Here is a 15,233-nt window from a genome sequence, read left to right on the forward strand (position 1 = left end):
GGACAGCTCCTGCGTTGAGCTTCTGCCCCCTGGTGGTCAGTACGCATCACAGCAACTGGTCAACCGGTTGTTCGGTCGCTTAGGCTTTTATATATATAGATACACACACACACACACACACACACATATACATGATTTACATAAACATTTTTAACTTTTCATTTGACCCTGTATTGTCTCTATTTCCTTTAGGGTTCTTTTTATATTTGTCTTTTGGGTTAGAGGCTTTTCTGGAATGTCCAGTGATCTTTGATTATTTACTCATATTTAAAAGTGAGGAATTGACTCAGGAGTAAGAAGGGAAGAAGCCGGAGATTGCTGCTTTTGTTGTAAGCCTAGTGGTTCCACTTGTTTTTTACTTTCATGATTTAAGTTAAAATAAAACTTAATTTTAGAGTTTCCAAAAGCTAACTATATAAAACAATAAAAAGAACAAAAGTCATGGGTAATATGCTGTTAATGTTAGTAATATATGGTAATATCGTCAAAGATGAAGAGTCATTATTTAAGCATCAGGCTGAAACCGGTTTGGCTCAGTGGATAGAGCATCGGCCTGCGGACTGAAAGGTCCCAGGTTCGATTCCGGTCAAGGCATGTACCTGGGTTGCGGGCACATCCCCAGTAGGAGATGTGCAGGAGGCAGCTGATCAATGTTTCTCTCTCATCGATGTTTCTAACTCTCTATCTCTCTCCCTTTCTCTCTGTAAAAAATCATTATTTAAGCATCAGGATCAAAACCCCTTAATGGCAGGATAAAAGCTATTATGAATAATGTTCTGTTCAATCATTTGAATATAAAACTAGGTAGTAATATCCTGACTTTCATTTCTGATGATAGTAATTTGTATCTTCTCTTTTTCTCTTAGTCTGCTTAGCTAAAGGTTTGTCAGTTTTGTTGATCTTTTTTTTTTTAAATCTATTTTATTGATTTTTTTTTTTTACAGAGAGGGAGAGGGATAGAGAGTTAGAAACATCGATCAGCTGCCTCCTGCACATCTCCTACTGAGGATGTGCCCACAACCAAGGTACATGCCCTTGACCAGAATGCCCTTGAACTGGGAACCTTTCAGTCCGCAGGCCAACGCTCTATCCACTGAGCCAAACCAGTTAGGGCTTGTTGATCTTTTTGAAGAAACAACTTTTGGTTTCATTGATTTCCCTATTTTCTATTCTCTGTTTCATTTATCTCTGCTCTAATTTTTATTATCTGTTATTCCTTCTTCTACCTTTGGATTTAGTTTATTCTTTTTATAGTTGCTTAAGTGTAAGGCTAGGTTGTTGATTTGAAATCTTTTTTTTTCTTTTTTAAAATATATTTTTATTGATATCAGAGAAGAAGGGAGAGGGAGAGAGCAGAACATCAATGATGAGAAAGAATCATCCATCGTCCACCTCCCGCACGCCCCCCACTGGGGATGGAGCCGCAACCCGGGCATGTGCCCTTGACCAGAATCGAACCCAGGACCCATCAGTCCGAAGGCTGACACTCTATCCACTGAACCAAACCAGACAGGGTTATTTTATTTTTTTTTTTTTATGTAAGCATTAATAGCTATATGTTATCCCCCTTAGCACCACTTTTGCTGTATCATGTAGGTTTGGTATGTTGTGTTTTCATTTTCATTTCTCTCTAAGTATTTTCTAATTTCCCTTGTGATTTCTTCCTTGATCCATTGGTTGTTTAAATGTGTTGCTTAATTTCCACAATTTTGTGAATTTTCCAGTTTTCCTTTTGTTATTGATTTCTAACTTCATCCCATTTGATCAGAGAAGATACTTTGTTACCTTTTTTAAAATCTTTTGAGTCTTAATTTATGGCCTGGAAAATGTCCCATGTACACTTGAGAAGAATATGTATTCTATTGTTGTTGGGTAGCGTTCCGTATACGTTTGTTACATCTAGTTGCTTTGTTGTGTTGCTTAAAGTCCTCTATTCCCTTACTTATCTTCCATCTAGTTGTTCTATCCATTATTGTGAATGGGGTATTTAAGTATCTATTCTTGTAGAACTATTTCTCCCTTCAGTCTGGCAGTTTTTCCTTCATATATTTGGATGGTCTGTCATTAGGTGCATATGTTTGTATTTCTTATATCTTCTTGCTGTCTTGAATGCATCTTTGATTCTTAAGAACACCTTCTGTATTCCAAAAGCATAGAGATTTTTTTTATGGTTTCAAAGTTTGTTTTTTGTTGTTGTTTTCTATTGACTTCAGAGAGAGGGAGAGGAAAAGAGAGATAAAAACATCAATGATGAAAGAGAATCATTGATCAGCTACCTCCTGCACTCCCCCTACAGGAAATTGAGCCCACACCTTGGGCATGTGCCCTAAGAATCAAACTGTGTCCTCCTGGTTCTTAAGTCGACACTTAACTGAGTCACACTGGCCAGGCCAAAGTTTGGGGTGTTATTTATTTATTTCTATGTAGGTGTTTAATCCATCTGCAATTTGTATTTGTGCATTCTAGGATCTCATTTTTTTTCATATGGAAAGCCAGCTGTCACAACACTAGTTATTGACGTCTTTACTTTTCTCACTGGTTAGTAATGCTAGGTCAGTCACAACCTCTGCCAGATTTTAACATATGCAGGGGTGTGTTTCTGGGCTCCATTCTGCTCCTCTGCTCTTTTGTCCTTTTCTGTGTTAATACAACTACAGTTACCATAGCTTTGTAACATGACTTGGTATCTAGTAAGGTGAATCCTCCTTCCTTATTCTTTTTGTCTAAAAAAGAAAACTTAAATCACATCTTCACTCATCTAAGACTAATTTTAGAATTAGTATGTCAAGTTCCTCAGAAAAATTTGTTTGATTAATATCTCTATGAAAGTCTTAATATATTTTATTAGATTTATTCCTTAATACTTTTAGTTTTGTTTGTGGTTTTTTGGGGGTTTTTTTTAATATATTTTATTGATTTTTTTACAGAGAGGAAGGGAGAGAGAGAGAGAGAGAGTTAGAAACATCGATGAGAGAGAAACATCGATCAGCCGCCTCCTACACATCTCCCACTGGGGATATGCTCGCAACCCAAGTACATGCCCTTGACCGGAATCGAACCCAGGACCCCTCAGTCCGCAGGCCAACGCTCCATCCACTGAGCCAAACCGGCTTCAGCAATACTTTGTTTTTGATAGTAAAATGAAATTTTTTAAATCTTCATCCACAGATATGCTTTTTTATTGATTTTTTTTAGAGGGAGAGGTGGGGGGGAAACATTGATAAGTTACCTCCCACACCCAACCAAGGATCAAACCCACAACCTAGATATGAGCCCTGATCAGGAATGAAAACTGCAACCACCCTGCCAACTGAGCCACCCTGCCAGGGCTCATTCTATATAATAAAAGCCTAATATGCAAGTTCTCCCCTCGGGCAGTGGCTCAACCAGGAGTTCAACCAGGAGACAGAGAGTTGGACCGCTCACTATGATGTACGCTGACCACCAGAGGGTGGGGCGGAATATGGCGGGTGTCAGCGATACTGGCAGTGGGCAGCAGTGGAGGCGCTGCCAGTCCCGATGGGCCCCAAGGAAAGCAGGACTGCAGCGGGATGGTGGAGCTGGTGAGTGGGCGGCACCAGGCCAAGGCGGGTACGAGCGGGGCCCCACCGCCTGGCCCATTGCCCCACAGGTGGCGACCAGCAGCGGCTGTGGGGAGCTGAGCCACCGCCCAGCTCCCAGGGGCTGAGGGAGCTGGGCAGGGGGCCCGGCCCCAATTGATTGCCCGCAGGCAGGATGGTGGAGCAGGTGAGGGGGCAGTGCCAGGCCAAGGCGGGATGCCAGGCAGGGCTGCAGAGGCTGGGGGCGTGAGCTGGGGCCCGATCTCCACAGGCCACCCCGAGGGACCCCACCCGTGCACGAATTCGTGTACTAGGCCTCTAGTTTTTAAATATTTATGTATTCCAATTTGTTATTGCTAGTAGATAGAAATGATGTTTGATGCCTGTACGTTGATCTTGTGTCAAGCAGCTTTGAATAATTCTCAGTTCTCTTGGATTCACATCATAAATGATCATAGTGTTTGTTAAAATGGCAATTTTGTGGGTCTCTAATCTTACTGTGTCTCATGCATAGCTTGTCTAACTGCAAGAACTTAAGGACATTGTGAAATAGTAGGGAGAAGTAGCTTCTCTCCTCTGGTCCTAACCTTCATTAATTGAGCAGTTTACTGAATACCTACGATTTGCCAGGCACTGTTCTAGTTTTTGGTGTTTAGTAGTGAACAAAATAAAGTACTGCCCTCATGGAGCTTGCATGGGCGAAGCAGTGTTGCTGTCTCATTTAGGGAGGTCGGAAAAGGCCTCCCTGGTAAGGTGATTGGAGGAGAAACCTGAAGGGCAAGAGGTCTTAGAGATCTGAAGATCAGATGTAATTGCAGGGGCAGAGAATCCTATTGTGGGCAAATGATGGACATGTTCCAGGCCTAGGGAAGGTGCCCAGTGTGGCTGCAGCAGTGAGCAGGAGTGACTGGTGAGGTGGAAAAAGGCAATTAGAACCCAACTGAATGAGGGTTTTAAGAAGGTCAGCTGTGTGCTGCTGATGCTGAGGGGCATCACTGCAGAGTGAGAAAGTGGGAGGAGGCTTAGGAGAAATCTGTGTGAGGAGAAATCTGAAATGGTCCTCCGAAGAGTGCAGGGGCACTGAGGGAAGGCTGCAGAGGGAGAACTGGAGTGGGGCAGGGTTAAAACTGGAAAGGTTCATCTTTCCCTTTGACTGCTTTTTAAGAGTTCCTCTTTGTCTTTGGTTTTACTGTAAATAAGTGTGGATTTGCTTTGGATTCATTTGAATTTCAGACTCTGAGGACTGGTGTCAGCCATTTCTGGAAAATTCTAAATCATGATCTCTTTGAATATTTTTCTTCCATTCTCTCTATTCTCTTCTTTTAGAATGCTGATATTCTCCCTCTCTCTTCCAGGCCTCTCAATTACTTTCTTCATTATAGTTTCTCTTTAATACATGTAACTTTTATTTCTTAAAAAATAAGGTACCCTGCCCTAACCGGTTTGGCTCTGTGGATAGAGCGTCGGCCTGCAGACTGAAGGGTCCCAGGTTCGATTCCGGTCAAGGGGCATGTACCTTGGTTGCAGGCACATCCCCAGTAGGGAGTGTGCAGGAAGCAGCTGATCGACGTTTCTCTCATCGATGTTTCTAACTCTCTATCCCTTCCTCTCTGTAAAAAAAATCAATAAAATATATATATTTTTGTCGAAACCGGTTTGGCTCAGTGGATAGAGCGTCGGCCTGCAGACTGAAAGGTCCCAGGTTCGATTCCGGTCAAGGGCATGTACTCGGGTTGCGGGCACATCCCCGGTGGGGGATGTGCAGGAGGCGGCTGATCGATGTTTCTCTCTCATCGATGTTTCTGACTCTCTATCTCTCTCCCTTCCTCTCTGTAAAAAATCAATAAAAATATGTTTAAAATATATATATATATATATATATATATATATATATATATATATATATATATATATTTTTTTTTTTTTTTTTTTTTTTTAAATAAGTTACCCAAGTGCAGTCTTATGGTTAGGAATTCAAGACTTTTTTTTTGTATTCCCACTCTACTTTAGACCAAGCCAGGCACATCCTGCTATCTCCGGCAAGGGGGAAGGATACTCATTTTATTTTCAGCAGCTTAGCTATTCATTTAATCAAGCAGTTTGAGTGTTTTGCATTGTTTACCTTGGCCTATCTGGTTTTCAGCAGTGTTTATTCATGTGCTGCTTGTAGTGTAGCCCTTGTTTCTGTGATGACCTAGTTCCAGAGCTCATGTTTTATCTCTTTCTATTGTCTTGCATCTGTTGGGAGCACCTCAATCTCTGCTTTGCACTGTTTTCAGACTTAGAACTAAATGTCATATTTTTCATCTACTCCCTGGCAACAATTTTCTGGTGAATGTTCACTTGCCACTTGCTGTTCCTATAATACCTGTTTAGCTCCTGTGTTGGTTCCTCTTGTCATTAGCTCATTATGGGAGGGCTGCTTACCATGCAAAGACCTCCCCTGCCTGGGTGCTAAACCAGGTTCAGGAAAGCCCTGCTACAGTCCACATCCCCTTTCATTTTAAATAAGAGATTATTGGCCTCTCCTCTCAAGGAGTGCTACTTTGGAGAACTCAAAACTGTCACTGATATCTGAGACCTTCAACCTCAAGACCTGTCCCTGTGTGGCTACCAGCGCATGGTCATGTGGCAGCAGTTCACATTGTGCTCCAGGTTCTATCAGATACGATTTGCATTTCCACTTCTTGTTTACTCTGTTTTGCTTTTCAGGGATTTCTGAGAGGAATGGGAGGTAGTATTTCTTTAGGCCACCACTTTAAAGTCACACTAAAAGATCAACCTGTATTCCTGGCTAACTCTTCTTTTGGGAGTCTGTTTGCTTATATCTTATTTAAGACTTTTACATTTATGTTCATAATGAAAGTGATCTGTTCTTGGCATGTCCTATCTGCTGTCAGGGCTCCTGAAATTAGTTGTGTCATTTTCTATCTTTACTTACTCTTTGGAAGAGTTTGAATATAAGACGGGGATTATCTGTTCCTTGAAGGTTTGTAAAACCTCATCTGTAGCCCTAGCCAGTTTGGCTTAGTAGATAGAGTGTCAGACTACAGACTGAAGGGTCCCAGGTTCGATACCGGTCAAGGGCACATGCCTTGACTTGCGGGCTCGATCCCCAGTAGGGGGTGTGCAAGAGGCAGCTGATCAATGATTCTCTCTAATCATTGTTTCTATCTCTCTCTCCCTCTCCCTTCCTCTCTGAAATCAATAAAAATATATTTTTAAGAAACAACAAAAAAACCTCATCTGTAAAACTACATAGGCCTGGTTTCTTTTTCTGGAAAGCTTAAGTTCCGCTTCACTGTTTGTGTTTTTTTGCTTCACTTTTTAAAAACAGTTATTTACCTAATCAGATTTTCTATTTCTTCTTGAGTCTATGAGAGTAATTTACATTTTTCTGGAAAAATTTTCCACTTAAACTGTTTTCAAATTTATTGCCATAAAATGGAGTTTATTTTTATGTATTGTTTGCATTTTTCACAAAGACAAACTGCCATCTATAATAATAATAAAAGCGTAATATGCTAATTAGACCAGCCGACCTTCCAGATGAAGCTGGGGCTGTGAAGGCTGAAGCAAGCCGCCTCGGCTGCAAGGGTGGAGCCCCTTGCAGGAATTTCGTGCACTGGGTCTCTAGTCACTGAATAATGACTGGTATCGCAAGATGGGGCAGGGAGATGGAAGCTATGACCGTGTCCTGCCTTCCACCCAGGAAACCTGTGCTTGGCTCAGTCAGTCTATTCCGCCTTCTCTTTCTCAGTCTTAGGAAAAGTCCTCAGTGCTGTGGGCAGTGCCCAGCTACTGATGTCCCAGAAATTCCAGCAGTTCCGGGGCCTCTGTGAGCAAAACTTGGTGAGTGTGATTTTTCTTACTCCACAGCAGGGCTTCTAGCCTTTGGCAGCCTGCCAGCTCCCTCAGCTGAATTAACCCCTCTGAGCCTCTGTGACCTCCTTGTGGCAATAGAAAGGTGATGACAAGGCCTAGTGCAAGAAAGGGGCCAGGAGTGGTCTTTTCAGATCGCTAAACCTTTTGAAACAGAAAACTGATATAAAAATAGCCAATGAAAGTTAAAGTTCAGTTAGCATTGATTTATTTATATTAGGCATATAAGAAAACATCTAAGAAAACAGTCAAGGTAAGAAATTTTAAAATATCACCACTAGGCTTGATGGGTTTCCCTCTCCCTCACGCCTTCCTGCTGGGAGTGTGAAAACCTCTCTCCAACTCGCCAAAGGGGCTGTACTCTTAGAGGTAGAGGGCAGTGTCAGTGTTCGTCTCCAGGACCTGTAGGGGTTTGGCTTGGACAGTCATGAAGAGGAACATGTTGTCAGAGAACAAAACGATGGGAGGGATCCTGGCTTCTCCCCACCTGACTGTGAGACCATGCCAGGGACTTCAGTTTTCTCCCTGTAAAATGACAATGTTGTTGGCCTGGCATGCATGAGGGGCAGGAGGGTCTTCCTCACTGCAGCCCTGCCGTGGCGGCAAAGGCCTCAGTCTCCCATGTGTGTGCAGAGCCTACTCTCATGATAGGACTTGCTCTTTCTCCCAAAGATCTCCACCATCAGGGCTGGAAGTGACCAGGAATTATGCCGGGCGCGCTTGGGCTGTGGTCTTTTCTCTGCGTCTCGCATGGAGGGGGAGACGTGAACCTGCTTGTAAAAGTTAGGAGGCGCTTTCAGGATTAAAGAATAATGAAAGACAGACATAAAATTAGATTAAAAGCTTGGGCTGGGTGTGATGTCTGCCCTCTGACTCGAGACACAGAGAGAGCCTGCCCTCTGATGGAGGGACAGACACAGAGAGTGCAAGCTGTTTATTATATACTCGGATTACAGGAAGTTACATCACATCTGGGTGGGCCTTCGACATCATGAGATCCATCCCCTTTCCACTGGGCGGGAGAGTCAGACTGAGTGGCGTCCAATCTCTTGACTGGGTTCCGCCTTCAGGGCGTGGCTTTGCCCTTGCACTTAACTTCAGCTGATGTAAATTAAGCCAGATTAAGCCAGAGTGTTTACTAATGGCCCTTAACAAGGAACTACCTTAATTCACTCATGCAGCACTGACCCTGGGAATAGGAGAGCAAGACTAGGCCCCAAGAGACCCCAACCGTGGCCGGGGTGCAGGGCATGTCTCTGCCTTGCTTGTCCCACTGATAACGCTGTGCCCCACAGAACCCTGACGCCAACCCACGTCCAACGGCCCAGGACCTGGCAGGGTTCTGGGACCTGCTACAGCTCTCCATCGAGGACATCAGCATGAAGTTTGATGAACTCTACCATCTCAAGGCCAATAGCTGGCAGCTGGTGGAGACGCCCGAGAAGAGGAAGGTGAGCATGGAGCAGTGCGGAGGGGAAGTCCAGGGACAAATTCCTGGTCGGCAATAACGCTGCCCACATCGGTCAGTGCTGCTTGGCTCCCTTCTCCATGTGTCGTCTTTGAGCTGGGGGCTCACGTCCATCCATGCGTGGGGTCCATGCTCAGCACTCATCCAGCATGCTGCTCTGTGTAGTGAGGCTGCCCTCTGAAGTTTGCCACTGCATGTTCAGAAAATGGGGCTCCTTGGAGAGGTGCCCACAGCCTTGAACACTAGAATAGGCTGTTGAAACTCCAGAGGCAGAAAAAAGGTCCTTCTCCTGGGGCTACGCAGGAGTATACCAGAGCCAGCTCTTCCCTGAGGCCCAGGTTCTTCTGTAAAACAGCAGAACCAGTGACCCTATGGTGACTGGACTGTGGGCCTTGGAAGTTCTGATCCCCTAGAATAGCATGTGGCCTGAGAGTTGGAGGCCCTGAATTTAATCCCATCTCTGGCTGTGACTCGGATCATTCCTGCCTGAGTCTCAGGATCCAATGGTTCAGAGCAGGGGTGGAAAAGGTCACCTGTCTGTCCCTTCCTGCTGGAACATTCTAGGATTCTAAGCTTGCTTTTTGTTCCTATGTCTGTGCTATTCCCACTATCATTGCTTCTTGTGGCTTCCTGATTCCAAATGTGTGTTGCCTGTGCCCGATGCGGGGAGGCTGGGGTGGAGACTACAGCTGCCAGCATATAGGGAGTGGTAGTGCCACACCAAAGGTGGCACCTTTATTTTATGTCTCTTCCCTCCTCACTGTCTCACTAAAGGAAGAAAAGAAACCACCCCCTCCGGTCCCAAAGAAGCCAGCCAAACCCAAGCCGGCAGTGAGCCGCGACAAGGCCTCCGACACCGGGGACAAGCAGCGTCAGGAGGCGCGCAAGAGACTCCTGGCCGCCAAGCGGGCAGCTTCCGTGAGGCAGAACTCGGCCACAGAGAGCGCGGACAGCATCGAGATCTACGTCCCTGAGGCCCAGACCCGGCTCTGAGACCAGGAAGCAGGAAGCCAACAATTTTCAGTCATTTTAAAAAAAAACACACAAACTAAATACGAATGGAACAAAATTTTCTCAACCTTTAGTATGGTTATTCTATCTAGAGACCCTGAGCCAACTTTCAAATTGATGCATACAAGGGCTCACCATTTGGCTTTTTTGGGTCCCGCCCAGCTTTAGGTTATGGAGACTTCACACACACAAAAAGTCAACAAAAACACAAAACTATAAAACTTTCTTTCCTCTTGCTGGCCGTGGTGGACTAGATGGAGGGACTTCAGCAATGCCCGGCCCAGCCTGCAGGTTGCAGTCTTTTTACCTGTTCTGTCTAATGAGAGCTTAAACGAGCTTGTTTACAAGACGACAGTCCAAGGGCAGCCTTGGGCACCTGCCATGTCCTTCCTTTCCAGCTACCCTCACGCTGACCTCGGAGTTTTCATTCTTACGTTTCTTTCCCTTCAGAGCTCACACAGGGGTCACCATCCCGGCTGGTGGCTTTCTGGGTCTCAGCCCTCTTTGCAGGGGAGAGCCCAGAGGACAGAGAGATGGACATATGTTCCCTCCCCACCAAGTGCTCACACACAGTCACACATGTGCACACACACAGATGTAGGTTCCTCTCAGCAGAAGCAACCCCCACCCTGTGATCTGCCAGCCCTCAAGCAGGCGATGCATCTCCCTGAAAAGATGAGGAGGGTTTAAGTCTTTGGGAGGGAAATGAGATAAAAGCTACAGTATCACATTCCAGGCTCCTGCCTTTTTCTTCTCTCCAGCCCTTCTTCCAGAAAAATGTATGGCTCAGTGACTCACAGAGGACACTTGAGGGACCCCATTTGTCTGTCCCTGGCTAAGCCTGTGTACAGTACCCGGGGGGGCAGGCGGCTGTGTCTGTAGTATGTGTACATATGCACATAGACCTCTTAGAGTGTATATTTAACAAACACCCATCTGCTCACCATGCCCACCAGCGCCACCGCTGGCTCTTGGGGCACCTGGCAGGAGGCAGGTGTGTGAATAGCATATATTTTTACATGTACTATATCTAGGTGTGTGTACAAGTGTGTGTAAAAACATATACTTTGTGTGTAAGCAGCCTTTTTTTTTTCCGTCTCCCACCTGCCCAGCCTCTAAGTTTTCTGTTCTGTTCTGTTGTGTTTTTTTTGTTTTGTTTCTTACCCCATCCACCCTTCTTTCTCCCCTGCCCCCTAGCCCCACTCCCAGGGTGTCATGAGCCCTGAGCTGCAATGGCCCGGGTCTGTGGGGAGGGGTGGGGAGGGCAGGAGGAGGGGAGGGCGAGGCCCAGCCTGCAGCAAGCTCAGTGCACGAGGGCTGCTCTCCGCCGGGTGTAGGCTACAGCACTGGAGACGTCCTCGTGTCCAGCACTTGCTGCAGGGGCCCTGGGTGAACTGAGGGCCTGTTCTGGGGCCCCATCCCAGTTTGGCCACCGTCTGTGACCTTGGGCAAGTCACTTGACCTCTGTGTGCCTCAACTTCCTCCTCTGTAAAATGGGGACAGTCCCTGCCCCTCCCTACCTCACAGGCATGTTGTGAGAATAAATGAGGTAACGTGTACCAAGGGCTCATGGTGTTATTGTGGTGGGTGGGCCAGGCTGGGAGAAGGCAGGGGGAGTAGACTCCCCAGAAGACTAAGCCAGACTCCCTCCCAAACAGCAGCTCCATGAAGACAGCGGGCCTGGGCACAGGCCGTGATTCCAGCTGTCAATCACCAGCTCCATGATCCTGGGCAAGAAAATCAAGTTCTCGATTTCCTCACCTGGACACGTGTACAGCATCTACTTACTGGCTTCCTCTGAGAAATAAATGCGTAATAGCTGTTGTACGGGAACCAAGATGGGCTGCCCTCACTAACAACCAGACCCAACTCTGCATATGTCCTGGGACAGGGTACTCGATACCCCCACCCTCACAGCTGCCTCCACCCTGACAGTGCACTGAATGTGCTTCCCGAAGAGTTCCTCTACCAGGCCCAGTGCCCGCAGTTCATTCAGAGCGCTCACTCTGGTGGGGAGACAGACACTGAACCTGCATCCAAGTCTACAGCAGGTGGTAGCAAGCTGTGGGGACCTGCGATGGCACCACCGAACCTGCCTGGCCAAGAGCACTCTGGTCAGCTGGAAGGACGTGGGTGTTCACTAACTTCTGCGGACGGGGATTCTAGGCAGAAGTATGGGAGGCTCTGATGCCCTGTGGTGAGAACATGCCTTTTAGAAAGGCCTGGGGCAGGCTAGGTTGCCGACACCTGGTCTCCCAGTGACTCAGGCCCAGAGGATGCACAGAGCGACCTTCCCAGGAGCTTTACTCGGGCTGCCCCCCGTCCCTGGTGGGGCCTCTCAGAGCTCACCCCAATCCTGTGGGCCAGACCGCTCGTGCTCGGAATGCGTGCTCTCATCTCTGGACCCTGTTAGTGACGCTGAGCAGTGACCATGGGTAGCTCTGATGAACTAGAACTGGAGCCTTCATGGGCCTACCCCTACCCTGAGATGTAGGTGGGGGTGACTTAAAGGGTAAGTGAAGGGGTTTTTTGGGCACAGCCACTCAGGGTGTGAGTGAATGCAGGAGACAGCCAGGCTGAATTTAAGGGCAACCATCCAGCTGGCCGCACAGCTCTCCCCATGCCGGGCCTGTGGGGCCAGGGTGGACTATTATCCTCTCCGAGCATGAGTGTTGCTGCTGCAGCAGGGGAAGGGCCTTGCGTTTTGGTCAGGGTCTTAGGGAAGGCCCCTGCACTCCTTGCATCAGCCCAGTTGGGGGGGGGGGGTGAGTGTCTGATGTGTGGAATCTGGGCCCCCTCTCTGCCCCTGGCACAGCAGTGGAGGAACCCCCTGCCCTGATTTGAAAGAATAGTATAATGAACACCACACCATGTCCTTTACCCAAAATCACCAATTGTCAACATTTTGCCATAGTTGCATCATTCCTCTCAGGTACATACACACAGTTTTCTCGTGTCCATTTGAAAGTAAGCTGCATCCGCCACGCTGCTTCACCCCTATACAAATACCACACAGCTCCTGAGAACAGGGACATCCCTGCATCACCACAGTTCCCTCACGACCCTCTAATGCAGGGGTCCTCAAACTACGGCCCGCGGGCCACATGCAAATGCAAATATTGTATTTGTCCCCATATTGTTTTTTTACTTCAATATAAGATATGTGCAGTGTGCATAGGAATTTGTTCATAGTTTTTTTTTAAACTATAGTCAGGCCCTCCAACGGTCTGAGGGACAGTGAACTGGCCCCCTGTTTAAAAAGTTTAAAAAGTTGAGGACCCCTTTTCTAATGCATCAGAATTACAACTAAAATACAGAACAACTATCATCCAGAACTGTGGGAAAGCTGGCTGAGTGGAAGCACTACAATTAGGGAGGTATAGAAGAAAGCGCACGGAGACTGGTAGGAGGAGCGGAGGCACAGAACGGGCGGGTCCAGCACCCGGGTGTGCTGCTTTTTTAATCATGAGGGAGATCACCGCTTTGGAGGCTGCCCGGAGGAGCAAGGAATCCCAGCTCCACACCAGACCCCCAGCCCAGGGTTCCAGAGCTGGGGAAAGAAGACCCTACAGGTAGTAAGAACTACAGACTGTAAAAACATGTGCGAGCCGAACTGGTTTGGCTCAGTGGATGGAGCGTCGGCCTGCGGACTGGGGGGTCCCGGGTTCGATTCCGGTCAGGGCATGTACCTGGGTTGCGGGCACATCCCCAGTGGGGGGCGTGCAGGAGGCAGCTGATCAATCTCTCTCATCGATGTTTCTAACTCTCTGTCCCTCTCCCTTCTTCTCTGTGGAAAATCAATGGAATATATTTAAAAAAAAAAAAAACGTGCGAATTGGAGCTGAGTGATACACAGGCTGCTAGAGACCCAGACGCTCCTCTTAAAAGGCAGCACCGCAAACTGAATTTACAAGCTCCCACTTGTTCTGAGCTCCAGTGTTTGGCAAGGCTCTGGGGGACCCAGACAGGTAGGGGAGAAACTGGACTGTCTGGCATCAGGGCAGGAACGCAGGGCCGGCTTTCTTCCAGAGAGAGGTGCTCCCAGCAGTCATTGTTCCTGTGCTGGGACCTCCTGGGTGCAGGGCTGACTGGCAGACATTTGTTTGCTCTGCCCTGGTGATTCCCTGAGACCCCACACCCACCCGATTTACAACCCCACCCAAGCTGTGTGCAGTGGCTTCTGCATATGAATGGCCTGTCCTTTCTCAGCCTAAACCCTATCAACCAAGCAACAGCTGGGTCAGGGAGCGCCAAAGCTATCAATAAAAGGCCAGCACCAACACCATCCTGCCTTTCTTCACAGCTGGGCCTTGTCTGGGCACTTCCAAATCTGATACAAAGAGGAGAAATCTGCAGATCTCTCTGTAGCTCCTGCTGGGTGGCCCTAGGCCAGGGGTGGGCAAACTTTTTGACTCAAGGGCCACAATGGGTTCTTAAACTGGACCGGAGGGCCGGAACAAAAGCATGGATGGAGTGTTTGTGTGAATATAAATTCAAAGTAAACATCATTACATAAAAGGGTACGGTCTTTTTTTTTTTTTTTTTAGTTTTATTCATTTCAAACGGGCCAGATCCGACCCGCGGGACGTAGTTTGCCCACGGCTGCTCTAGGCAGTGGCTCACTTGCACCTCCTTGGAGATCCAAGAGACAGTGTACCCAGTGATCAGTGTGAGACCATACCAGATTACAACTCTTCACATCCATAAGTGACACACTCAAGGGCCAGATTCAGTGAGCACCAAAGCCCCACTGAAGCAAGTCCTGCTCCATAAGGGTGTCTCCTGCACAGCAGCTCTCCCACTGTAGTCACAGCTGGTCCCCACAGCCAGTTAGCCTGGAGGTCAATTTCTCCCAGTGATACCAACAGCAATCAAGGCTCAGCTACAAGACTGTGCACACAGCCCACAAAGGGGTGCACCAAGAGTGTCTACCTCAGGTGATTGGGGAGGCTAAGCCACTGGGCCCTATAGGACACCTAGCACACAAAGCCACTCTATCAACTCAAGGAGACTTAGCAGCTACCCAATACATAGAAACAAACACAGGGAAGCAGCCAAAATTGGAGAAAAAGAAACATGTCACAGATGAAAGAAATGGAAGAAAGCAAAATACTGGATATAGAGTTCAAAACCACAGTTATAAGGTTACTCAAGAATCTTCCAGAAACCTCCAAGGAACTTAGTGAGACCTTCAAGGATCTTAGTGAGAATGCCAAAAAAATGGAAAAGGGCAAGTCAGAAATTAAGCATGCACTAACTGAAATAAAGAATAATATACAGGGATTCAGCAGTACACTAAGGATCCCAATAAT

At 47.1% G+C, this 15,233-nt stretch overlaps 1 protein-coding gene across 4 annotated transcripts in view; it reads left to right on the forward strand.

The window, feature by feature from the left end:
* Nucleotides 1-11,480, forward strand: part of DLGAP4 (DLG associated protein 4) — a 178,862-nt gene extending 167,382 nt beyond the window's left edge. For 3 of the 4 annotated variants that reach the window (XM_059706046.1, XM_059706048.1, XM_059706049.1), the window contains 3 exons: nt 7,321-7,412; nt 8,738-8,893; nt 9,685-11,480. In XM_059706046.1, the coding sequence (XP_059562029.1) occupies nt 7,321-7,412; nt 8,738-8,893; nt 9,685-9,903 (467 nt within the window). In that variant the 3' untranslated portion in view covers nt 9,904-11,480. Of the gene's footprint in view, nt 1-7,320; nt 7,413-8,737; nt 8,965-9,684 lie in introns of all 4 variants that reach the window. The other variant, XM_059706047.1, reaches the window with a different exon arrangement.
* Nucleotides 11,481-15,233: the final 3,753 nt, after the last annotated feature.

Source organism: Myotis daubentonii, chromosome 8 (genome assembly GCF_963259705.1).
Source record: "Myotis daubentonii chromosome 8, mMyoDau2.1, whole genome shotgun sequence".
NCBI classification, from domain to species: Eukaryota; Metazoa; Chordata; class Mammalia; order Chiroptera; family Vespertilionidae; genus Myotis; species Myotis daubentonii.